Source organism: Patagioenas fasciata, chromosome 6 (genome assembly GCF_037038585.1).
Source record: "Patagioenas fasciata isolate bPatFas1 chromosome 6, bPatFas1.hap1, whole genome shotgun sequence".
Classification (NCBI taxonomy): Eukaryota; Metazoa; Chordata; class Aves; order Columbiformes; family Columbidae; genus Patagioenas; species Patagioenas fasciata.
The window spans coordinates 14,234,334-14,262,252 of record NC_092525.1 but is presented as its reverse complement, the minus strand read 5'-3'; the positions used below and the strand labels follow the sequence as shown (position 1 = coordinate 14,262,252).

Below are 27,919 nucleotides of genomic sequence, written 5' to 3'. Positions count from 1 at the left end.
TATCTAACCAAGATTTACTAAGTAGGTCACAGTTTGAACACCCATGAAAGTAAAAGGTTTCTGCACAGGACAGATGATTTAGTAGAGCAAAAGGAATATGAAATGAAAGACAAAGCACCTTTGTATATTTTGCTGTCCAAGTGAGTGACAGCAGCTCCACAGAGACTAAGTGATCCGCTCTGCTGCTCAACAGCATCTACCACCAGCTAAATAGCAGAGCCATTCAAAGGAACCTGGAGCTGTTCTGGCCTGAATACATAATTCCACTTGAATTCATGCCCCTAGCCCCGAACTCCCTAAGTACTTAAATTTCCTTTACGTAGAGAAATTGTAAGATAAAACTAAAAGGACAGCCAGCCCCAAAAATATCTTCCCATGAGATGCAGGTTACCCAGCTATTTCTGACAAAGGAGTAAAGAGGAGACCCAAACTACCTGACTTGGACCTCAGTCAGGAATAAATCCCATTAACTATCCAAGAAGAATCGAATGTGTAAGTACCACTTCACAGTACAGATGCTTTAAATTTTCAGTGTGCTCACTAAAATCAATTTAGCCATTAATAATTAACTGAAATAGTTATTAACAATTAAAAAAATAGAACAAACTTAATGGGAATATTTTGTGATACATACTATCGCATATTGATAATCTCCCCAGGCCAACTCATCATGAATCTCATCAATCGAATAGTGAATGTAGTAAAAGCAGTAGCTTGTCAACAATCCTTCTAGTAACATACTTGAATCACTGAAATGGAGGGACCATCTGTCATCTTAACCTCTACAAGTAGGATTTACAAAAAAATAATAATAATCCCATATTTTTTGTTTGTTTGTTGTTTTTCACTCGTTTGGTTTTGGTTCTGCAGTATAGCCAACCCATCATTTTCTACCATGGCACCCAAAAGAAGAAAACGTTCCCTAGACATAAGAATTAACCAAGTTAAAATATCTCCAGTAAAAAGCAAGTACAGGTCAAGTATATTCTTGCAACTGAAATAGGCATGTTAGAATTAAGCTGTATCATACAGATTTGAAAATCTTTGGTCTATGTTGCATACAAAAGTGTGAAAAGCGCCCCGACAGCATAGCCCAAAAAGACCACTTGACATTAAAAATAATTTAGACGATGAAGAACTATAGTGTAGAATCCATTTCTGAAATTCAAAGACAAGGGAAGTTAGGCAAAAAAAAAAAAAAAAATAGAAGTGGAAAATCAGAGGGAAAAGTAGCCAAGAAGACTCACACATGAAGTAACAAAAATTACTTGCGTTGCTTACCGCATATTCTTCTGGTGTAACCTTTAGAACATCAAATACCACGGCATCAAAGCTCTTCTTCAGTTCAGCTGAACCTTTGTCACTCAAGGATTCAGAGCTGCTACTCTTCTGAAGAAACAGACAAAAACACTGAGGATATTTTGGTTCTCTCCTCTTTTTGTTTTTACTCTCTCATAAACAAAATTTCTGTTCACTGTTCACAGAATGTTTCTATTGGATAAATTATCAATTAAAAGTCAACCACAGGATGTGCTTTCTCCTGACAAAGACTACTAAAAAATCAGAGACTTGTAAACCAACGGCATAATTAAATTCAAATTTCGTTGACAGGAATGTTAATAATAACAATAACAATACAGTCACACTGAATTTCAAACAGAAAAAATGCCACTATGGTGAGGAAAAAGACAAGGTCTGTCCCAAGGGAACAGTTAACATCAAAGACCAGTATCAATCTCTTCCTGCTTCTCTTAGAAGTGTTAAAATGTACAGAACTTATGCTGTAAGCTACGTATGTATTCCTGTAGAAGGCACTTCAAACAAACTGTCTTAGGTTTTTTGATTGGTTGGTTTTTAATGGTAGTAATTCACATTTGCAAAAAATACCAGATCCTAGAATATGAATCTTAATCTCCAGTACACATTTAGCTTCCTTGCAAAAGACAAATATGTTTCAAGAAAAAATTAACACTTTGTATTAACACTTCACGTTGGTTTCATACATTTCGTACATGGCTTTCATACGCTTCATATGAAAACAATATATGTTAGGAGTAATCGCTTCCTTTAGTATATACATGCAAATCTAGATTCTGGTCAGTCATTAGAGAAGAAGGAGTTTTTTTGCATGGAGATGGAGAGGTCACATTCAGATGTACCCGTCACATCTGAACCCCAGGCATATTTATTTCAGAAATATGCATACAGCACGCAAACGCTTTTCTGCCCCGCACTATCCTCTGAAGACCTGAAAACCTATGCATGTTTCTTGATTCTCAGTTTCTTCTCACTTTCAGAAACCTGGTGAAAAGCAAACTCTTGACTAAAAATGAACAAGCACACCAAGTACAAAGCAAGGTGTGTCTGTCTCATTTTGGAGACCGATGTATCTTTATCATCTGCATGGTGTCTGCCGATGCCAGGGCAGGAGGGAAGATAGCACATGGTCACTGATGCCAGTAAATAGTTCTAATGTGCTAATGCCTTCTTCTGAAGGCCTAACAAGGCAGTATTTTAGGGTCACAAGATGTATTTGGACTTTGCTTCTCACTCACAGAAACAAGAACATTTGAACCCATCAAGAATTCAGCCAGCTCAAATAAACTCCTGCCCATTTTAAGGCACTTTTGTTATAAGGACATATAAAGAAAATATATCCTCATCTAATAATCATGTCCAGTTGTACTTAGGTTCTTTTAACAGTCCCACTTCTCTGAAAAACCTGACTTTGAAAACAACCAAGCATCCAAACCAGTCATTTTCAGGATCTAACACTTAAGAGAAACATTTTAGCTACAGATCCTGCTTCCTCCCAGTTAGTCAAGATCGGGAAAAAACCCAACACACACTTGATGGAAAAAGATTCACCTAGCTTTGCCAACACATATTTTACTAAATTTTATCAGTCATCACGTAAACATTCCAGATTACCTTGTTGAGTAAAACTAGAGCCTTCCTCCAAGAATTTTTTTTAGTTGCATGCCAACAAACGGTCAAAGATTCATAATCCAATGATAAAGGAAGTAAAAGAATCTCTATAAAAACAAACAACGGTCTTGGAGACTGATGCCAGCTTTCTTGTTTAAATCTTCACAATGCTTCTGAAATTGTGCTAGAGATTGATTCCTTTTGATAAGGCAACACTCCACTTTTCCTTTCACCTTTTTTTATGGTGCTTCCCATTTCCACATGCACATGCAAGTGCACATGCAAGTGCACAGCACACATGCAGCTCTGCTATCCAAACACATCAGTGAACACATAAATAAAACAACCATCTTTTGTAAGTCCAAAGATTCATTCAAGGAAGCAACTGTTTTCAGGACTTTGTGGCTCTCATCACTACCGACTTTGGAGAATCCTTGAGTATCTTGTCTTTTAAACAATAGAAATGAAGACGACAAAAAGAGACAAACTGAAATCCACTATGGTAAAAACATGTTTCACACTGTGACAAAAGCAATAAAACCAATATGCATTAGCAGTAAAGCTCAGTCTCCTCTGAGCAGAAAGGTTATGTTAGTATGTACATCTGTACAAGTCAAAGCATATATTCAGTCACCCTAAAGAAGACAGACAAATAATGCATCTGGAAAGATCACTCAATATGAAGGAAGACTCTCAGTTTCCTTCATCCCAGTACTACAAGGCATTAACAAAAAAACTAAAAACCAACAACACAACAACAAACCACCACACTTGAAGGGGGAGTGTTTTGAAAAAGTTTTGGGAAAGAAAAAACAAAACACAAACCACACACAACAAAACAACAAGGTCTTGCAAACCCTCCAACATTGCTGAGAATTTAGGAATCAGTCACAACTCTCAACAGCTCCTCACCTGATCCTAGCAAAAAGAACTCAAAAAGTTCTCATACAAACTTCACTCCACCCCTTCTTTCCCTTAACAAGTAGACAACAAATAGAGAACTACATTAACTTCAAAATAAGAGGCAGCAGCACAGGAGGCCAATCCCCACTTCTTGGCTGATACACACACTTGTAACCCATGAGCTGTTTGACTCTAAAGGGCAGAAACTTTGGTGGGCAGGAGGTGACCCACACCAGTGCCTGAATATGGCCCAAGAGACAAAGGGAACAACCTTATTCCAGCACTAGTGTGACAGACCGCCCTGCAATACAAACACAAACACCTGTCAAAGAACAGAACATTTCCCACAGGCCTTGCCCGCCCAGCTTATTGCGCTAAGAGTATCTATTATTGTTCAAGCTTGAAAAGAAAAGCTTCTTGTCTAGATGTGATGGAAGAGAACATAAAAAGGCAGCTTTGGCTTTTGCTTGCTCATGCTTTATTCTGCTATACAAAGGTTAGAACTTGTAAGTGATTCACACCTAAACTGAGACACACGAAACCAACTCACAAACCAAAAATCTGCTGCACCAAATCTGCCAAAAGAAAAAACTTACATTTTTGTGCCTTGTTTCTTTTCAAATTAGTATTTGTGGTCTTAAGTATCCAACAACTGAGTTTTGTAACCCTTACCTCTGAGGCAGTAGCCGCAATATTAACACTGCTTGACTGTCCGTTCATTAGGTCCATACTGCCCACACCATTAATCTTCAGCCCTGCATTTACAGCAGCAGGATCATCTCCAAGGCAACTGAATAACCATTCCTACAAAAAGCAAAAAGTAATCAGAAACCATTTCATTCACATGTTTTAAACAAGATTCAGCATCTAAAATCCATAACAAAAATAAAGTAGTTTCAAAACGGCTACACCACTTTGAGGAATAAACTTTAGATTCAAACACACATTCTACAATTACTGAAAAACAACAAACAATTGAAGGTTCCGTTATGACACATTACTTACAGGCAGTATAGATTTTCATACTATTTTCTATATACCAGGTACCAATGTGTAAATGCATGCATCAACTGTAACTTATAGATAGGCCTGCAACATCCGTTCTCCTACAATTATTTTCCTTTGTTTACCAGCTTTAAGAAGTATATTCCAGATATTAACTCCAACAGAAAACTTTTGTAAGAAGTTTTCTGAGTCTCCTATCTACATACCTAATCACCAGCTTCAAGTGAAAAATCACTGTATTAAAAGCAATTTAAGATTACAAGTGAAATTTACAATTTTCTCTACAAATTACCCAAATTATTGTTGTTAAACCCCCCCCACACACACACAATGAAAAACTCCACAAACCAAATTTTAATGCATCTTCGCAAGAATACCATTACTTTTCATTTCTACAGAGAAAAGGCTTCAAAGAAATGGAAACCTTTGGCACCCATTACCAAAACAGTAAGACTACCCACTTTTTAAGTGCTACAGAAAGTAAAAATTGGCTTGGGCTTAAATTTCATGAGATGTTAGTGCCCTCTAGTGTGAAAACAATTAAAAATCAGTTTTCATAGGTCTATAACAAGTGTGATTGTTTCCAAAGTTGCTATTACTAATGAAATTCCCTTTAGGTTTGTAGTTTAACTCAGAACTATTACACATCTGCAAATAAATGGAGGTGACAGGTAACTGTGTAATACCACATGACAAAATAGTATTACAGTATCTCATACTTAAGATCTCTACATAATGAAATAAACAAGATAAAGTAATCCAAAAAGCTCTATCTCCAAGTGACCTAAACCAGGTATGTCAGATAAACAAGCCAAGAAACTGCAATATTTAAATAACAAAACATCCTCAAAAAAAGCAGTAACTTTAAAGTGTCATTGTAGGAACGCAATACAAAAAAAAGGGCAACTGAAAGAGAGCCACACTGCACATTTCAAACACTATAGCTTCTAAGTATTTGGGGGTATTAATAGTCCCTTTCTGACCTACGTTGAGCCGTCCAAACGCTACCCTCTTGGTTTGTTTTCTAAAAAATTGATGGACTGTAACATTCACAGGACAGAAGATGCTACACTTCACTTGAACATTATACTCCCAGCCCATACGGTATAATTAAGACTGTCTTTCCTCCGCTAAATATACACTTAACTGCACTTAGATTTTAGCTGTTATACTAACAGACCATACATAAAAACTACCTAATCTTTCGCTTGCGTCACTGCTGTCCTGTCCTTATCTCAATTACACTTCAGATTGTCTCGTGAAATATTTCCAAATGCTCAGCTTCCCAATGCCTCCCTTCTATAGGCTTTTCATTAACTTCACTGAAAAGCAAGGAAATAAAATTCTAACTTATGTATCATAACTTTCATTTATGTAGTGACAGTAAAGGACAGTAAAGGACAGAGGTACTGCATCTCCAAAATCAGTTTCAGGTTATCCATATGTCCAAAATGGTACTCTTGTGCCAATTTAATCTCCTCTGCTGAAATAACTACCCTCTAAAAATTTGTATTTTTTTAAACACTGTAATTATATGGAAAATTGACACTTTGCACAATTTCATCATACTAGATGGTCCATAATTGTATCATACAAAGCCAAACTGAATTGCATATATTTGTCCCTTATCCCATATATTGTTCAGTTGTTCCCCTTCCCCATATTAACAGAGGGAAACAAAGGGGAGAACTGAGAAAATGTTTCTGATGAAGGAAAAGTAAAAACAGAAAAGGGGGGAAGGGGAGAGAAACAGGGGGGGGTGTTGTTTGGCTTGGGTTTTTGTTTTGTTTGGTTTTGGGGTGCAGGTACAATGTTAATTTTGTACCCATTGGTGCATTACAACAGTATGTTTGAATACATTTATACTCCCCCCGCCCCACTTTGTGGAGATACAGTATATGGCAGAATTAGTACCAAACTGCTACAAACTAGCATTTATCAACTTTAAAGTTCCAGAAATTGCAACATTCAAAATGTACATTTGAAAGCTGCATTAGATTTGAGAACATCACCATTCCCTTAACAATGAAAAGCCACGGCAATAATTTTCGCCAGTGTATCATTTAAGGCAAACATTGAGAAAAACACTGGAATAATTCAATAATTTGCTTGCTATACTACCTTTCTACTCAACACCAAAATAAGTAGCAAACAGCAATATCAGAAAGTGATCAATAGCAGAGCTCTTCAGAGCAGCATCACTGAGGCTGTGAAGCAACTGTTGCCACACTGCAATAGTGAGTCACAGTTTTCACTGCGTACCCTGTGTATCAAATTACGAAAACTGAATTACATTGAGTAATGTGAACTTCCAGTCTGTTTCTCTTCAATTTAATAAATGCCTTTGTGCACAGAGATGCATTAAATGTGGAATTGAAGGTGTTTTATACGATGCATAAAATACTTCAGCATGCGTTTATGCCAGCCTGAAGCCTGGACATGCTATATAGTATCTTACTGCCCCTTCATGCCCTGCATACTGTGCAGTAAAAGGCAAAGTAAAAATACTGATAAAAAGATTCATCATATCCAAAGAATGAAAATGTCTAGACTAACCAGGATCTGCTGTCTTCATGCGGCTGAGTTTTTCTGCAACTCACCCAAGGCTGTATTTGATGATCATTCCACTACAGCGACTGACCTATAAACCCCCAAAAAGGAGGGCAGCTGGGTGAAGATGAGCAAGGGCCACATGCCCATGAAGCTCTGACCAATGCAGGGTGTGACTGACCACAGCTGGTGCAAAGAACCTGACTTCATCTCAGCACAAAGGGGACCAGAGGGTGGCCTTTGTTTTAGATAAACAGCTGTGTCAGTCGAGCAGTTCACCTGACTGTATTACAGTTGAGTGAATCAACCAGTGGTGTAAACGTTGCTCCCTGAGTTCATTAAAAAAGAAGTGTCTTCCCAAGTTACCTCAATGAGCATGAGAGGAGTAAGCACACGGCTGATCCCAACACATAGTAGAAAAACCTAAAACAACTGACAAAAAAACAGGCTTCAACTCACATGTTCCTTCCTGGAGACTGGGAATACCCAATATCACAGTGGTGAACATATTGTAGAGACCGCTAGCAGGGATCACACTGTTATTGTGTTTGAACTGTATATTGCAATTGCCATATTTTGCTAAGTGTAACTCGCATTTGAATTGTGATTTCAGCATATTTTGTATCACTCCGCTCAATCAGAAATCCTGTGTAACATCCTCTGTGTTCAGATAAGTAAATTTAATATTAAATGTTACACCCTCCATGTGTGGAATATCTGAAAGAACCTGGTTAGAGAGTATTTGACTCACCTAAACCTGAAACTCTTCCACAGAAAAATCCAGGGATATTCTTGTCTCATATTGGGTCAAACAATATCCCCAAAATATACTGTACAAACAGTATTTTAAAAGACTACCCTAAAATTATATTAAAAACTTCCTGTCCAGAACAGTACAAAAGCTTTGAGGAGTCATAGCCACAGCACAGTTTTATGAATGGCTCAAGAGTCATGATGACTAAGAGCCTCTTTGTTTACATTCATTTGTTTACATTCATTACAGCAGTACAAAATGTCATTTGTTTTGATCACAAATCCCCACAAAGAAAACATAAGTGCCTTCACGTATTAATCATCAACTATGAATGCAAAGCCACTACCAAAGAGTGTGGGGACCAAAGCACTGTAAGAACCAGAAGACCAGTTCCAGACTAAATCAAACTGAGCTCCTGATCCTGCAGGAACTCTCACTGGTATTTTCACAAACAGTACAGAAAAAGCTATTTATTTTTAAAAAAGGAACTGAAGTGTACCGGCCTTCACTGAATCTTCACTTCCTCATGCATACATAGTACAGCCTAGCTAGATTCAGCTACTCCACACCATGACCTCAAAACACTTCAGTGAAATCTTGGAGCCACTGATTAAATTCTGATTCTGGACATGAGCCCTTTGATTCTTAGTTAGAATTGTATTTTCTTCCAGCACTGCTTGACACTTTCTAAATTAATATTGCTTTTAATTACTTAACATAAGTTAGCAGCTTCAGTGAAACAGACATACAAGTTCCTCAAGCAACTATCACATTTGCATAATATGCACCAAGGTGGATCCTTCTGTCTGAGAGGTACTTTGTGGAACCACTTCAGTGCCTCACTGCCCACTTGATCAGAACTTGTTAAATACGAAACAGGCCAAACAATCTATAGTTCCATAACATTCAGGGCTACAAGAGTGAGCCTCTATTACTCATTTTTCACACTGCAATTCCTGCCTTACACAAAGAACACTCAGTAATGTTTGTGGTTTTGGATGTGGGGTCCTGCGTGCTTACTGCTCTCAGTGTTTTGAGGTAAAATCTCTCTGCTAGAAAGTCACAACAATATGGCCAAAATAAATCCAACAATAATAAATACAGCAAAGTTAAGATGCTGTCACTTTAATGCATTCTCTAAGTACCTTTTCCTTAATCTTTATCAGGCATCGAGTACTGAAATACCTTTTAGTCTGATATATACACATATATTTTTTTAGATGAATGGAATATGGACTATATTGCCCACAAGATCACTATATAGATGTTCTGAGACTCACTTTGGTAATGTGTTTCCCCTTGAGCAAGTGGGAATCCAGGTAAGTCTGCTGCCCCAACCCCTGGGGCAGATGCCTCACATGCCAAGTGCACCTTTTGCTGGTCTGTGCCACGTTGGCATATACAAGTACTCATGGCATCTACCATCAGGGCAAGAGCTGGTTACACTCCCGGTTCTTTCCTGCAGTTTGGTGCACGTGCACCTCAGCATGCCTACAAGACCTGTGCACAGAAAGACTCTGTTAGCATAGGCACATACTATCCAATAGTGAAGGAAAAATAATTTGTCTGCCAGGCTGTATGTTGTCTGTTCTGCAACAGGAAAGATTTGGGAAGCAGCACAAGGCTGTACTGTGATAACAAGAGTCACTACAGGTACTACAGGGGGAAAAAATGCAAGGTAGTCTGAGCATACCACCAAGCTTTTAATGCTCCTGAATTAAAGAGAAATTCATGATCTCTTTCTCTTGCCCCAGAAGGCGCTGTTCTTTATTACTTACTCCCCATTAGAACCTGAGTCCACGAGAGCTATGCACAGATAGGTAAAGCTAGAAACATGTCTAAAGATGGGAAGAAAGCTTATCATTTAAGAGGTAAAAGCAGAGAACACCCTCCATACCAAAATACTAATTAAAAAACCCACACACAAAAGCCCTACAATTAAGCAGGAAGTCAGCAAGGAATAGGTGACATGGAAAAGAATGTTTGTCTAACTATGAAAGACGATTTTCTCAAGTCAAACAAATTGCATCTTCCAAACTATAATCTTTAGTTTTACACCTGACCCAACAAAACAAAAAACCCAACTTAGGTTATGGCACTGCAAGAATAAAGACAAAATAAGATAGCATGTACACAGCATTAAAAAAGAAAAATGAAAGTGACCTAAACATACACTTTAATTCAGTTTTCACTAAGCATGATAGTGTTAAGAGGTAATATAAGATAGCCAAACTGATAAAAATATCATTACTACAATAGAGATGAAATAAAAGCTCAGGCAACTTAATACAGCCCCATCCTCCTGCAGGAAATTTATCATTAAAGATAATCAAATCCCAGACCTAAAGTTTCACATACTACAAAATCTCCAGTCAGACTCACAAATCTTGGCAAAGCAGTTGATAAGCTGCCACTAGTGAAGACTGAGATAAGACACACTAGTAGAAGACATGCGTGGGGTAGAGGTCTGATGAAAACAGAGACAGAGGAGTATAATACTAGAGTAGGAAGAGATTACTAACAGTTATTAAATATGCAACACCAGTACAAATCTGAGAGTCATAGATCATTTGGAAATACAGGAAAGCAACACTATCTGATGGATAGAAGATTGAAAAATGAAAGTCAATCATTAAAGGATAATTTGGGCTGATCCCTGTAAAATTTCTCTTATAAATTTCAGCACATCAGTTGGAAATGACTGCCAGCAATGCTGTAAGCATGAAGTAGCGACATGAGATCAAGATGTTTGCATTAGTTATGGACAAATACTACCTCCACAGCATTTCATAAGAGAGCATGATGCTGTACTGCACACAGTTCTGGTCACCTAGTTTCTAAAAGATTTTGATCAAAACATATGCAGAGAAAGCCTTCCACATTCTCTGAAGACTACATTGCGGAAGTGGAAACCAGGAGACCTTACGCTAACAAACTGAAATCTGCACAAGGATACACTTGCCGTGTTTAAATATCAGGAGCACAAACCAGGAGTAGGAATAAAATGTAATTTTATGCTCCAAATCAGAATGTAATAATCAGGTTCTTGAGTAGCCTCCAGAAAACCGTATGAAAAGCCAAAAACCATAGCTGCTCAAATTGATACTGGGCTCCTTCCTGAAAGAAATCGTGTCATATGGTGCCTGCACCAGCAGTATAGCTAACCCAGTAACATAGACTCTTTTTTTCATTGATTAGCCCTGCTGCAAACTCAAAGCACTTCTGTACTCATACAACTCCACCAGTCAAAGTTATGTCACACATCCACTCTTGCCCTAAGCATTTGTTGCACAACAATCTCAGCAGTATCAGCTGTTGGAGCTCCAAGACAGATGAAATTAGAACCCACAGAACTGCAAAAAATAGAACAAGAAAATAATTTTATTAGTTTTGACAACGAAATTTAAAATACAAAAAAAACCCTCAATCTAAAATGGCCCTTAATTTAGATTCTCTTCTCTCACTCTAGGAAAAGGTTTACCTGGACAAATAACTAAGTGAAATTATTATTCTCTTTTTAAGACAACATTAGTCATAGAGCACTTTCACTATCCTGTGCGCTCACATTCAGGATAAGAAAATCATATTATTGCTGCTTTTACAAACCTCTTTCTCTGACTTTGGCAGGGGGTTGAGAAAAGAAACATTAAGGTAAAACATAGTAAGGCTCTGTCTCATATCTTACTCAGTTTCCAGCTATCAAGATACCTTCTTCATGGTGTTCCAGTACCCAATACTATGCTCTCTATAATCTAAAGAACTGGTACAACTTGTTGCTTCCATTTCCTCAAATGAGATTAAAAAAAAAAAACAACAAAACTCAAAAATCCAGGAGAATATCCCTCCACAGGTCACAAGCTACTTGTTTACCAAATCCTATTACAAAAATCAAACTGTTAGCTCAGTTTGTAATCAGCCTGCAACAACAAAGAAGTTCAGTTCAAAATGGAAGTTTTAAAAAACTAATTACATATAAATAAGGAGGATATCCTTACCGTTCTGACTTCCACCTTTCAAAAGCCAGCTAGACTCAGTGAAGCACCTCGTAGCCAAGAGTTAACTGGTAGATACCATACCACAGGGCAAGACATTTAGCTCTCGCACTAGTACACAGCTGCAAGCACACAGCAGCACATCCCAGCCCTCACACGATGCAGGCGTGAATGAAGCAGAAGGAAAGAATCATTGCAGGCAACAAATGGGGTAAGCCAGAAACGTGAACATGTGCACATGCCATTTAAATTTCGCCTCGGGTTGCAAGCAGTTTGCTTTCTTCTAACAAAAGGCCTCTCCGGCAGAGTGTGAGCATTGTAAAACAAAACATAGGTTCACTAAGTAAGTAACTGCAAAAGAACTGAAGAAGTTTCCACTCACAAACTATCATGGTCCGAGAGCTTCATCAGAAATGACCTACAAGCCTCTATTCTGTTTTGCAGTTCTTTTAGAAAGGACATTGTGCAGAAGAATGTTTTATTTCATTGGATCTGGTCAGTATTTTGCAATTGCTGTCAGAACCGACTGAACATCTGATGTTGTGATGTATGGTTTGTTTTTCCTCTCATACACCAAAAGGGTAAGCAAGCATTAGGGAAGCAAATTATTTTAGCACAGAAAGTACTGACAGTTTAGCCTGTGCGAGCAACATTTCTTCAAATATCTGAAGAAATTCAGACTTGCTCAGTCAGGAACCAGAGGAGGATCTCTCCTCACCCCAAATACACAACACAGGAGAAATCAAAACCTAGAGGCATTTTGGAAAGATAGGAACTGCTGATATTTGTTTCCATGAATAAGAAGTAAAAAGAGAGCAAAGAAAATATATAGGCATGATTTAAACTAGAAGCAGATACTTTTAAATAATTAGGTAGTTCTCTAAGATGATAATCTTTCCACAGCTGGCTTTTCCAAGACCTTCACCACTGTAGCTACCCATTTTGTTTGCAAACAAGATGAAGAGTAAACGATTAATGTCAAGTTGATTAACTTATGCTTAGTTCACAAAATATTTGTGTTATGGGTTAGATGTGCAGGCACAGTATCAGTGGAACTAAGAAAGGAAGAATACACCCGTGGACAACATTCTGAACAGGGAAGTCACACCTAAGACCATGCAGCAGTGGAGCACTGAGTGCTGCCACCACGGACTTCAACATACAAACATTCTTTTCGGAGCTACTCAGATCCACATATTTGCTTCATTTCCGGATAATGCAAACAATTATTATAGACTACGCATCAGCAAAAATATTGCAACATGTTCACTGTGAAAAGGCTCTAGAGGTTGCCTTTTATATTCTTAATTTTTTTTTTAGTTTTTCGTTTTAAATAAGGCAAGTCTAAAAATTCTAGAAGACAAACCTGAAGAAAACCTTAATCTACAAACAGACCCATATGGGTGGCATACCTTCCCTCAGAATAGAAACAGTACTTCACAGGAAAAAGATTTTGGAAAAGCATTTAAATAAAATTTTGTGCACAACCACACACTTTCAAGTTTGGAAACAGAGACAACAACTGACAGCACAACCTTTGCTACTGTCAGTAGGCTACAGCACTCTGTCACCAACAATCACCACAATGCCAAAAGCACATGTGAGAAACACTGGTGAAGAAAACTGATACTGAGGATCCAAACTGAATATTCCATGTAAAAGTACGCATCACACATGGATGTAAAGAAAACTCACATAGCCGTGAAACTCATCGAATAATCTTCTGTGGGCATTAAGTGCTAGAGTCAAGACTGTGAACAGCCAAGTTAAAAACATCATGATCAAACCATCCTAGGGACAGATTTTTAACAAGCGAGAGATGACGAAGTGCCAACTGTTGCTGAGTAACAGCATCCAAATCCACAGAATTAAAGATTCATTACATATACTTTCTTTGTACAGTAAGACAAGAGAGATTTACTTTTAGGAGAAGGAAGGCAAAACTCCTCCCACATTGAATGCCTTTTTCATTCAGAAAGAAGAAAATACTGTTGAGAGAACATTTTACCATGTTTTTTGTAAAGTCATTAATAGACAATGAGGGTCTTTCTTGAACAAGACACACAATATCATAGTTTTAAAATCCAGCTTTCAGAGAGACTAGTACAGTCTTTACCAATAACATCCGTGGTGACAACATTTCAACAACGCTCTCTATAATTATTCTTTTTTTAACATCATGCATCTATATGGAAGTTTGCACCGTTGCTATAGAAATGGTGCTAACAGGAAGACAATCTAACAGCACATGAATTGCCTATGTTTGGTATGATGACTATTATGCGGAACTACAATAGATATTTTTGGAAGAGCGCTGGATTATTTTGCTTGTGCCACTATCCCCTGTATTCGCTTATGAAAGCACATCAAGCTCAGAGTATCCAACTTCTACAAGCAAACAATACAGAAAACACTTATCCATCCAAGTATCCCCATCTTTCCCACACTTCTAACTCTTTGGAAGAACCTCAGTAAATCAGGCAAATGATGAGACAGCTGGTAAAGACCCAAACATCAGGAGTTTAATATTAAACACTTTTCTTCACCCAAGACCAGTCAGCAACTGCTGAGCACCAAAGCATCTGCCTAAGAAAACACAACACAGGAGCTGAGCAAATCCAAGCTAATGCACACCAGTCCAGAATTTCAACAAGCCAAATGGATGTTGAAACCTTGTTTTAAAGCTTCAAGAATGACCAGATAAATTCACAGAGGAGTTGTCAGCTGGCCCAACCAGATGTCAATGACCAAGCATACATTCATTTCAACTGAAAAAACTTGAAGTGGATATTTAATGAGGAAAGATAGTATATTTTTAAGATGGTGTCAGACTTCTTTTTTTTTATGAAAATAGAAACTTACAGTAGATTTCAGGGAAATCTTTTCTCTTTAGGTACTGATGGCAAACAAGAATTTATTTGAAGGCCTGAAATTCTGATATACCTACCACACTTCTTATGTACTAACAACAGCTGAATTGCCAGAAAAACTAAATGCAATTTCACTGAAATGGACAGTATAAATGAGAACCCTGCTGGAGCTATTTCTAAGCCATCTATCTACATTATTGATTAAAGGATCTGCTCTAAAGAAGGAATGACATAATAAATACCTACAGTTTGTAGAATTTTTATAACTGATGTAAATACAATGTTTCCCAGAAGACATCAAAAAGACACAGAGATGTAGCCCAAGTATGAATTTGAAGAGCAGAGCTGGCAAAGCATGAGAACCAACTATGCAAAAACATTTGTATACCCCACTAGTAGTGCAGGTAAGCCTCAAATCCTTCTTAAGAAAACAGGAAAAAAGAAAAACCGCAAGAGAAATATTAATGATAAAGTCTTTAGAGCTCACGTGACAACTTTAACCAGGAACCAAGGAAATAAAATCATTCCTCCAATTACTTCCTAAGGATGTAGGGGCATGCTATTTTGTTTGTGAGCCATGCCTCCAGCAAGGAATGCAAAAGTCATTAACTGCTAACAATGTGCATATATCCTTTCGCTCTACACTGGACTTAGTGGCAATATCAACATTCCAGGAAAGCAGAACACAAACCTGGACAGTTTGCTGGCCTTAAACAAGTAAAGGCACAAGATGCCCATCCCATGCTGACTGCCCTGCATGGTTTCACAGGCACGGAAAAGCTGCAGACACTGAAGCCAAGGGTGAACAGCCAAATATGGTCAAAGCAGGGGGAAGCATTTTCTTCCAGATCTCACAGAAAGCATTGGGAACCTTACAATTTTTATATGCTTCTAAGAGTAGGGCAAACGTTGACACAATAACAGCATTTACTGGTTCTTTCAGTATTTAGGAGTCAAGTCCAGCTAACTTACCCCCCCCCAACAAAGATTCCAGTGTGCCTTTCATACAGTCTATCAAGCAGGATTTTCAAGATTAACTCAGCACTGTAAGTTCACAAGTGCTATCCCATTCAAATTCTACTTGGATATTTGAGATATTCCGTGCATAACTTGATAATTATTATTCAAACATATCCTTCAGCTTATGAAATGCAGCTGTGTTCATTTCCAATAAACCAATGGATGCATGCATTAAAAATTTATTTAAGTACAGAGATACAGAAGCTGAAAACTTGGGTCCAAGAGCAAGGATAGAGAGTACGTACAATACAGATTCGATAGAGAATGGTGTTTTGAATGTAAGTCTACTGTTTTACAGCAGATCATGCTATTTCTTAAGGAAATCATGCTGTTTAACAGTTCATTTAACTAAAAACAAAGTTATATTCATCTTTTTGTTAATCTTTTAACTGATAAAAAGTAATCCTAGATTGCTATAAATGCAAGAAATTCCACACCATGAGACAGCAGGGTATCACAACTGGGAATACAAACACCATGATGTGACCCTTCAGTGATGTAACTCTACCTTTAAAAAGCTCAGAAACTGTCACCTTCCAAAAAAATCCACTGTGAACCACTATTTCAGTTTGTACTAACAGCTGAACTCTCCAACCTTAGCACAGAAAATTATTTGCTTTACTAGGATCACCAAAATCATCACAGCGCTAAAAACAAGGAGTAGTGCAAATCTTGGGGAAATCACAATTGAAAAGCAAAGATCCTCAAATCCTGAAACACCTACCTGGCGAGCTTTTCTGTTCTCTGGCAACTTCTGGTAGGAAACCTCGCAGGAGTTCTGACCTAAATTTTGCACAAAAGTCATCTTTTCTTTTTTTCTTTCTACCCCCTTCTACAGAGACGGATCTTCTGGCCCAGACTAATCAATAGCACTGGTTTACTCTTGAGCAAGACAGATTAACCATTCTGGATAAACCAAGGAAAGCTAATTCTCGAGTTCTTCACATCATCTGCATGAAAATATAACACTTCTGTCATGCCCTGTATTGCTGCCTTAAGAATTTTAGTTAAAAAAATAAGTATTTCAGCACCGCAACAAATACACAGCTTAGCCAAAACAAGCACTCTAGTGTCACACAAGATTCACCTTGAATAAGACAAAAAAACATGAAAAAGGTCATGACTAATAGAGAGAATTGAAATGATCAGAGGAATATTTTCTAAACATTTGGAACCAGCAGCTTAAGTTACAATTTGGACGAGGATTTGTCAACCTAAGCAATACAAGCGGACACCGCACACCAAACAGGGAGTAGCCTTGCTTGAAACAATAAAAAAGGCGCAGTGAAGATAAAACTGTGCCGGGAAACAGACTGAGCGGGGAGAGCTGGACCCAGCTGCCAGCAGGACATCTCGTTGCCCCGTAAGTGCAGATCACAGCCTGCGAGCTGCCCGCTGGAGAATCCTGCTGTGCAGAATTGTTTGCTTTTAAATTCTGCACCATTTAAGCATTTTTACAATTTCTGTGAGTTTATAACAAGTTACTTTATCACTGTGATATTGCAGCAAGGACTGAATTTGATTCTCAGTTCAGAAATAGTGTAAATTTGCAACTCCAGAAGGTATTCTTTGATGACATACAAGATATATTAAAATACTTTACATTGCAGTATTTTCAAATGATTCTACTAATAAACCATCTTTGCCATGCCCTAAGCAACAGCGTGGTCTAGATGATCCCCAAATTTCCCCCTATTCTGATTCTATAGTTCAGGGAAAACACAAAAGGCACTAACGATCTGAGTGTGTTAGGTTGCAAGAGAGAGAAGTATATCCAAATATACTGATCAAGCAGAACGAAACCAAACCTTGAGATCTATTTAAACACGTCTGAACCTGCCCATATTTCCTTTTAGGAAGATGTGGTAAAATTTGGCTTCGAGCCTCCCAAGAAAACCATTCTACTTCATAATAAATACAATGAAGATATTACAGAATAATCACAGAAAGATATTTTAAAATGCATCACTTCAAGCAATCAACTTGTTGCAGGGGTATGTACTCCTAGCACAGAAAAGAGGGGACGTGCAAGCCCTATACACATCCATTTCTCCCAGCCCTGCTTAGTCTTTGAGAAAAGGTGTCATTGTGTTTTGATACTTGGTGATACTGGAACACTTCATGATGTCACCACCAAGAGAGATTCAACTGATATTGCCCATAAGAATTTGGAAAATCTGACTTGCAAAGAATTTGGTGAAATAAATGAATATGTGCATAATTTTTTCTACAGTTAAAAAATATATATATATTTTTTAACTAAATATATTCAGATCTTTCAGTGTTATTCCAAAGCCAAGATTATCCATATTAGTGAATAACTAAAAACAAACAAAACAAACAAACAAAAACCAAGCTCCTCCCTCCAACCAAAAACACCACAACCAACACAAACAAAATGAGTCATTCACTTCCCCATTCTATACTACCAGGAAATGAGTTACCTCTGACCTGCTAAAAGAATGGCTGAAAAAGCTATTGCCTTGGCTGCACTTCAAGAACACTTTAGTCTTTCAGTTAGTTTCATATTCAGCTCACCAAGCTGGAAAAGTCCATTTTGGTCATGAATGGTATTTAAACATAAGGGAGAGTCAGTCACATCATAAACAGAGTATTGGTACCTTACTGTTGAAATACCACTGAAGTCACTAGTCACAACATGGTTAGGGTGTTTTGGGCAGGTGGGCTACTTTTGAAACAGCTTTATCACGTGAAAGCGAAGAGATTTTAATAAGCTACAATATTTACCTTCCACTACCTCCAAGACAGAGAAAAACAACTTCAACAAAACCAGAAAAGGTAGCTACCAAATAAATGCAACTGTCAATAGGGATCTGCAGGACCTTTCTGATCTAAGAATCTAGTTTTTCCACAAATAGAGTAGGGTTTTCCAGCTGAGTTGTGTGTGGCTAATGAACACCATAAATCTGACAAAGCTACTGAATAGCAGGCAGGGAAGCTGCTTTACCACAGAGACTGCCAAATAAGCCAGCTCCCTCGCTGAGGAATGACGCAACCTCAACACTAATTCACTCTGGGACCCAATCACATGCTCAGCCCCATCCTCAAAGAGAGGACACAATTTGCAAATGGCATCTCCAACCTAGCAACATCCCTTTTTCTCTTCCATGATGCCTTTTCTTATTTTGAGGATTATTATGTTAAAAAAACCAACCTCCTCTGCATTAGAGAAGATGTCAATTATGAATTCCAAAAGATTGCAACTTTCTTCCTGTAAGCAAAGCACTTCTACCAACATTAGGAGAATCATAAATAGAGAAAAAGCCACAAAGATATACAGATCAGCTAGTCTAACGATAAGATCACAGAAACACAGAAACACATGCTATTACCCCGGGCGGGGGGGGGGGGGGGGGGGGGGAGGGGAAGATATCCAGTTCCATTAATGACCTGGAATGTAATAGGGAAAGATGATACCAGACAAAGCAACCAGCAACAAAAACTTCAGTTGCTGAAGCCCATCACTTCTCCTCATCTTCCCTCCCTCACCCCAACAAGTAAAACCAAGAAGATATCCGTGACATTCAGTACCAGTCTACACAGAAATCTGACACCTAAAAGCAACACAAACTCCAGCACATCCATCCCAAAACAGCAAGGGAAGTCCATCTTTTTTCCTATTTTCTGGAGAGATCTCACTTCTGTCCATGTCCTCAAGCTCCATTACTGCTGGATTCCGTTGTTCACTTAAGAATATCACTTCACAGAAAAAAGCAAAAAGAAAAAAAGTATGTAAAACTACAGATTTTTTTTCTAAGTCTTAAAAACAAGAACTAGCTTTAAAAAAAATTCGCACAGCAGAAATAATTACTTTAAACCCTCAACTTTCCTGAAATACACCTTTGTTTACAAATAAATGAGGATTTAACAAAAGTTTTGTGGGTGCAATAGCTTAGCAAGACATCTTTCATGTCAGCCACTTGCATTATTTATCAAGTAAGCTTCCCTTTTTAGCAGTATCACTTAACACAGGCTAACTAGATTTCTATGTCTATCTGAATTAGCATAACACAAATATGCCATAACTGTGAATTATCATACTGCTATACGGATCTGCATAACAGATTTCACATCTTCCTAAGCTATCCTTTATAAAAGGCTTTTTGGTCTCAGCAACACCCTTTCAATTTTCAATTTATTGTCTTATTTATAAGTTACAAAGATAAATCAAGAATTATTCCTCGACAAAACTGTCAGCCTCAAATCATTTGCCCATATACCTTTATTTCTGTAAGCAGTTCCGATCGCTGGTCTGACAGAATTTTTAGATATCTCTCTTTAAAATATCAAAGTCCCCGTCTGCTAACTTAAACACAGATTTGTATGAGTATTTCTTAAGTGAAGTTAATTTACCTTATCTGAAACATGAACTAGGTCCTAATGAAGAAACCTTTTCACCACTAAAACAGCTTCAGAAAAGAGCCAAGATCGACTTTGCAGAAGTATTAAACACAAGCCACAGCATGAAATACAGCTTGAGTTCAGTCATCACACACAGATCCCATCCACATTAAAAAACCCACAAGTCAGCAAGTTAATTAAGTACAGGGCAAGCCATTACATGCAGACATTGAGGAAGACGCTATCTGCAAGCAGGTCCTAAATGACACTCTCAGCTTATGAATAGCTGCTGTTCTTCAAAGGTAAAGAAATACTGCACTTCAAAAGCAGCTTTTCCACTTCTTTATCACTTTAATACACCTCAACTTTATGAAACATTGTACATCTGGCACCCACCTTAAATGAAAGAAGTATCAAGCCTGCCCTTCTGTTTGATCTCCCCACTGCAATTTGGTTAACACCATTTTCCTCTCCAAATTTCTTTAGAAGTATTCTGGGCGGACACGTTGAGCACTTGAATAGATATCGCCCGTATAGCTAAGCAATTTTCACCAATAAAACAACTTACTGACAGCATAGCTACATCTACACAAGGGCATTAAAAAATAACCAAAGAATTGCAGTTTCATACTGTGACTAGACTTGGTACCACAACATTTGGTACATTTATAATGAAGACCTTGTCCAATGTAACACAATACTAGACTGGATCTGAGAGAAAGTCATTGTCCACTAGTAAGGAGAAAACCACTTTTAGTGAAGGAATATCACCAAAACATCAAAATCTATTATCAAAGAGTTATCTGCCAAAATCTGTTCAAAATAAATCCAAAATACGCTTGGACAGGGAAGGAAAGAAAACAAACCAACAATACACAAAGGAGTATTAGAAGAAATTGTCTATCATAATCATCAAGCAGCACAGGGCAGCTGGTCAAGCACTTTTCAAACAGGAAGCAGCAAAAATATTTCTATTACAGAGGGACATTTCTTATTATCATTTTAATAAAACGGAAAATGGTTTCATTAGAAACTGCATAGCTGACACCATCCATGCACAGCATATTAAAAAGTAATAATAATAAAGCCTTATACCCAGGTAACGTTAATCCTATCCTAAGGCAGGCCTGCAAGACTCAGGTTTTATCTGCTTTAACAAACATCTCAAGGTTCAGGCTGCTCAAAGTCCACCATATTCATGGTTCTCAGAAGCACACGGTGACTGTGTAGCTAAGAAGAAATCTTGTTAAGCCTTCACTAATTTTGCACTCTGAGCTCCAGAAGAAGTTTGAAGATGACCTCAACTACATGGAGGGATTGAACTCATTAGATTCTACTCTTCTCATACACTACTCCTCTCCAAAATGCCTGTTGGTATATTTCCATAAAAGTCTGATCAATAAGAATATCATAATTACTGTGAATATCACACTTATTGTACATACCAGACAAGCCTAACAACTAACGCCCAAACAAACTGGTCAGTCTAAAAATAAGTGACTATTATTCTAAAAATAAATGAGATAGCTGCCACTACTCAGGTATACTTACCAATAAAGCACATGGGAAGACTGGCTGGCAATCAAAGACAAGGCTGTTGGCAGAGTGTCTGGATGTGCTAGCAATGGCAGCACAGTTCACATGCCCTTTAACCACACAGGGAAAGTTAATTATGTGACAGAGTAGAAGAGGAAATACAATGCTTATGAGTCATCCACTTCACCATATGCTTTATCAACATACCTCATGATATTAGAGTTACTAATTAGTGACAGTACAAAACAGCAATGCATTAATGGGAGAGAGTAGTCCAAATCTTTGGGGCGCATTTTCTTTTATTGATTTAGCACCATGTGCATTTTGAAATCTAAAATGTACACCTAAGAAACTATTTGATGCTACCAGCATTCTAACACTTCACACAAACAAGTTGATCGTGGATTTGTTTGGAATCCCCAAAATACAGGTTTCTGGATTTGTTTTTGCTTTATCAGCCAAATGGCTCTATTACTAAATTTCCAGTAATACCATCATCATGCCAAACTCGCTCCACTGGTCTATTGGAGAAGTTGCAGCAATTGTTAAGTTTAGCTCTACGCAAAAGCAATTTTCAAAAATGTCACAAGTACCCTGTCACGCCTCAAATATTTCTGCATGAAATCTGAAACTAGGAAGTTTTGCCCAAGTTCCCAGAATTGCAAACCCAACTATGGATTCAGGATAGAGTTGAGACTACACTCTGACACCAGAAATCAGCACTCCAGAAGCTCGGCTATGACCAAAGCAACAACTGATCCACTTAAGTGATTTCAGACGGTTTATGGGAACTCTGATTTTGTACTTGCCAGTCACTATCAAACAGAAAAATAAGGTAATAAAAAAAAAAAAGGCAGCTTCATTTCCTAGCTGCATCTAAGGCGATGCTTTTCACTCCACCGGTATTTCTGTCAAAACAGTGTGAGAAGTGAGCAGTCAATAAATAAGCTGCCCCACCACATGTGGGGTCACAACATAATTCAATTACAAACCAATTTAAATTAGTTACAAGTGTGGAGGACCCTGATCAAGCAAGTAACAGATCTTAACAGTAATTAGAAGATCAAACAATTTGGCAATAAAACAAGCAGATGAGAAACACAAGCTTTTAAAGAGCTTTTAAATTCGAGTTTTACTCAGAACTAACAAGTCACAAGTGCTCACTGGCCTCTTCAGATACAAATTCAGACATGAAGCTTACAAAGAAAAACTTAGTAAACTGAGACTTTCAGCTTTTCATTGGAGGCTTCTGCCTGCCTATATATTAATCTGAAAAGGCTATATCAGAGCCGAAAGTGTGCTTTGTACTAGTCCTGATCATTCATTTATTGGTCCAACTCGAGCCACTCTGTGACATTATACCACTTATTCTAAATCTAAATGAAAATACAATACTATAGTTTAGACAAATAGCAAGGTGCCCAGGGTTTGGGATAATGTAATAAAAGCAATCCAATTTACAAACTGCATTAAGATCAGTTTTTCAGGATCTTTGCCATTTTTATCTAGGCATTATTAGCTAAAAAATATACTTTCTTCCCCAGAATGATGAATCTGAGCAAATTCCACAGTCCCAAAGTTGTCCCTTAATGAATAATGAGAGGCACAAATCGAACAGCTTTTAATGCCACATTACTACAACAGAGTGTTGAGAGCCGGTCCTAGGTCACTTCGGACTGCTGCCAATGTCACAGCTCGACTGAAGAGAAAAACAGGTAACACATACATATCCCAAAGCATCAGTGCCACTGACTCCTACTGAGACGGCTCCAAAGCCAGCAAAACCTTGCGCACCACATTTTCCCTCCAAATCACTTTTAAATGGAGTCACAGCATGAAAGCCAGCACATTTCAACTCCCATTTTCATTTCTTCTCTGTCACTCTGAGCACTTCAGCCCTCAGACATACAGTACAAGCAACAGAAGAGATTCACAAGCTCAAAAAAACCCCACAAAAAACAACAACAAAAAAAAAAAAAAAAAAAAAAAAACACACCAAAACCCAAAAAACCCCACTAAATCGGGATGACCATTTTTAGACAGAGGACCCCACTGAAAGCTTAACAGTCTCCTTTTCTTCCATTTCTGCTTATTATCACCAGGCACATTATCCTTTTCTCCTTAACTGATCCAGGCCCACCCCAAGTTATACTTCATAACTTGCACTAGGAACTGCTGTAACGGTCTAAAACCAATGGGAGGAGGGTCAGATATGACTTCCAGCTAAATTCTAGTCAGCCCTGGCCAGGTCTTGATCTTCTAGCCAAAGATTTTTAAAACTTATTTTACAGCTTCAATATGATTGCTAAGAACAACAGCTAATAAACTCAAGTCACCAGAGGGCACTAACACTTCTACCTAATGGCAAATGCACTCCTTCAATTAGGAAGGCTGATAATTACATCCACATTATCATGTATATTTTATCTGGATTGAACTTCAGCCAGCTTGCTCTAATCCATGTTCAAATCTCAACTACATGCTGCTGAGGCACTGAGCTACATTAACTGTTGTGGTCACACTTGCAATACATGGGAGAGACGTACAGTCTCCCCAGATAGACCAGAGAAAATAGGGCAGACACACACCTCTCCCAATTCACTTGCAATCTAAAACTTATATTGTCTGTGAAATGTATTCACATGTATACATATAAATGAAATTCTGAAACAGGCACAGAGAATAGGTCACAAGTTCAACACCTCAAAGAAACAGAACAAATAACTATTCTTAAGAGTTTGTACCAAGATGAATCCTACCAGAGTGGACTGCAAGTAATATCTGACAAGAGAAAAAAACGAGAGGGGCTTCAATTTAACCATCAAGCAGCAACAGATGTATTACTCTCAAACCTGCCATCAAATCAACTGCCCTGTTACATGCTTAATCTTTAACAAAGAAGGCTGCTCTTTGCCACTGAGAAATAAGCAGGTTTTTAAACCACAAATATGATGCATACAAGGAGCCGACATGAGCATCTCTTGACATTCTGACCAGGCAGCTCTTGAGCCTCACAGCGTCAGGCAGAACAGTGCACTGCAGCACACCCAGAGACATTCTGGAGCAGGAAACCTTCACTTGCTGAGGCACCCAGGAGTCACAAAGAGCCAAAACATCGCCTGACCAGTGCAGCCTTACAGAAATAAGGGCAAAGCTGCTGGGACCCGCAAAGTACACAGATGCTTTTTTTTTCTTCCCCCCAGCATTATTGCCCTGCAGTTCTACCTAAGCTGTATTTCCTGTAGTCGGGACTGTAAGATAACACAGGGGAAGGAAAAGGGAATCCTATCCTTACTTACAGAAAAGCACATAGTAAGCATGGAGGCCATCACTTCTCTGCACTGAAGTTACAGCCATGGAAAAAGTTAAACTGGCAAAAAAGCTGGGATAGCAAGGGTTCTGAGAACATTCTAAAGGCATCTCCATGGGTTCAAGGAAGACACCACCTGTGCCATATGACAGTCTATAACCCATCTGGAAGCCTCTAAGGAGTTTAGAAAAGACCTGCTGTGAGTGTACGAGAGTAACACATCTCCAAACAGTGAGCACAAGAAAATAAACATCCATCTTTTACGTATGTCAGGAACATCATATTTTAAAATATTTAGTCCTCGCCAGCAAGCAGGTTTCAATGATCATCATTCACACCGAGCTCACTTTGGACAGTCACTGCTAGAAGCTCCAGTGTTCAGAACACACCATGCTGCTGAATACATCCTCCCTCCTTCTGTGACTTTGGGCCACCCTCTCCTTTTTCCCTCTTTACATAGCTTCTCCTCACTGCACAAAGCTGCTGCCAGCAGCTCAGCCCAGTGACTGGAGTGCCACAGCAGCAGCAAGAGCTGACACCCCACAACTGCCTGGCTCCAGCTCCCACTGCAGGTGTTCCCTTGACTGGGCGGTACCAATCTGCACACAACAAGGCTTCCAATGCCATTTTCCCTGAAGTCTTACCAGGCCATTAAGGATCTTTGTAAAATAAAAAGAGTTGCAATCACACACTCGGATGTTCCACAGAGCATCTACTTAAGACACCCAACTGTAACAGTAAGACTCTTTGGCTTCAACAGGTGATCAGTTGATAAATACACAAAACATGAAGCCCACAAAGCTTCTGTTCATGCAGCAAGCACTATGTATGCATGAATATCACAATATTAACTCTACTGCAGCGCTTCCAGGTATTTAAAGGTATTATGAACTTAAAAGTTCTTGTTATTTTGAAAATGCATTCTTAAAGATCTTTTCTAACAAGGGCTGTAAAACAACACAAATCAGAAATGTACCATGCCTTTGATGTCTTATATTTTGACAAAATGCAACCAATTAGACTCCCCACCCTTAAAGGAAGTTTTCAGCTCAGCTTTACTGACTGAATGAAAGGAGTAGTCCAAATGACTCAACTCCAAGCAAATACAACGTTTAATCCCTAATCTCAACGAAAAAAAAAAGGGGGGGGGGAAGAAACTGCTTAAGGTGAAGGTGTGTCCTTATCAATTCAAATCTTTTAATATCCAAAGACATGGCAAGCAGAACATTAGCACACTAAGACATTATTAGCTTTCTGAAGTCTTAAATACATTTATTACAAACATAGCCTATTTTAAAATCAAAATTTACACAAGTCATGGAAGTTAAAGAGTTAGCCCTGTATCTTCATATTCGTTCACTGGTGCTGAACAGCATCAAGATCAACAAAATACCTAAACACTGGGATTTTCAAGCCACACAGTCACCAGCAAGATGGAGGTGTGGAAGGGAAAAGATGTCTCCAAAAATTCTGCACAATACAAGTTTCAGAGGAAAAAGTACCTGCTAGTAAACACAATAACCTCACAAAGAGGTTTGATTGTGTTTAGGTTTTCTGTTTGGTTTGGATTTTTGTTTGCTTGGGTTTTGGGGGGTTTTTCCATCCCTTACACTGAGGAATCAAACATTGCTCATCAAAATCCAGCAAAATAAATTACAAGGCAGAATATTTCACAAGGGGACTAACAGACTCCCGTTGACTGCCACACATCTACCACATGTATTTGCAAGTGAGTGCTCATACCCCCATCTCTGTCATGGCCACGCTACTATTTCGGCACAGAACACATCTCCAGCCTTGTCGGGAGGAATGTTTAATTTCAGACTAGCAGAAGCGCCTCTTTACACACAAACTCTAAATACAGATGTCACCAGAGGGCACTCTCTCAATTCAAGTGACCTATCTTTAGCAAACTTCTGAGCAAGACTGCAGACAACCCACATGCAGGGATGTGCAGAGGCTGCAGGAAGGAGAGGTGGTTTTGCTTCTGCAAAAGATTTGTCTTGGGGAAAAAAACCAAACCAAAACAAAAATCATTTATCTCAGGCACATGAAATATTTTTCAGAGGACCAGAGGCACTGCTAGTAAAGATCACAAGCAACTCCCAACCTCTGTCCTATGCTATACTCTGGTACTTGATGGTACAAATTCACTGAAGTTTGGGCACCTGTGTGAATCATACTAATTTACAGAATCAGGGCTCAAGCCAGTACAGCTGATGTAGATTTGTCCATGGAAGTCATCTGCCTATATTATCATAGACAGTAAACCTTACAATAATACATGAAAAAACAGGTATATGTTGCTACATGAAAGCTTTAGAAAAACAATATATTTCTCTACTCCTCACTGTTTGGCATGTGACATTCTTTTAAGAGGATCAACAACTAAACCATTTGCATTAAGATAATACATAAGTATCAGCAGTATCAATAGTCTTTAACCTTTGTATTATTTCTAAGGGTCTGCTGAAACCTAATAAAGAATAAAAACTAAAAAAGGTGAGTTGAAGTTCAACAACAAAAACGTGCAGAACCACTAAAAAACACAAGAGGCCTATATATCAAAAAAGGTTGCAAACCACCAAACGATCATTTAATGTGAATAGAAAGTTAAGCCCATTTTACTTGGCAACAAACTACCTCCACAATACTACTAAAATCAAGTCAGCTACAGAGACAGGAAATG

The 27,919-nt window shown here is 38.3% G+C and overlaps 1 protein-coding gene across 6 annotated transcripts in view; it reads right to left on the bottom strand.

Moving 5' to 3' along the window:
- Positions 1 to 27,919, bottom strand: part of RALGPS2 (Ral GEF with PH domain and SH3 binding motif 2) — a 117,941-nt gene that overhangs the window by 88,611 nt on the left and 1,411 nt on the right. For 3 of the 6 annotated variants that reach the window (XM_071809979.1, XM_071809980.1, XM_071809978.1), the window contains 2 exons: positions 4,504 to 4,635; positions 1,282 to 1,410 (listed from right to left, as the gene is read on the bottom strand). In XM_071809979.1, the coding sequence (XP_071666080.1) occupies positions 1,282 to 1,410; positions 4,504 to 4,560 (186 nt within the window). In that variant the 5' untranslated portion in view covers positions 4,561 to 4,635. Of the gene's footprint in view, positions 1 to 1,281; positions 1,411 to 4,503; positions 4,636 to 12,135; positions 12,275 to 27,919 lie in introns of those variants that run through there. The other 3 variants (XM_065841768.2, XM_065841772.2, XM_071809981.1) reach the window with 2 other exon arrangements.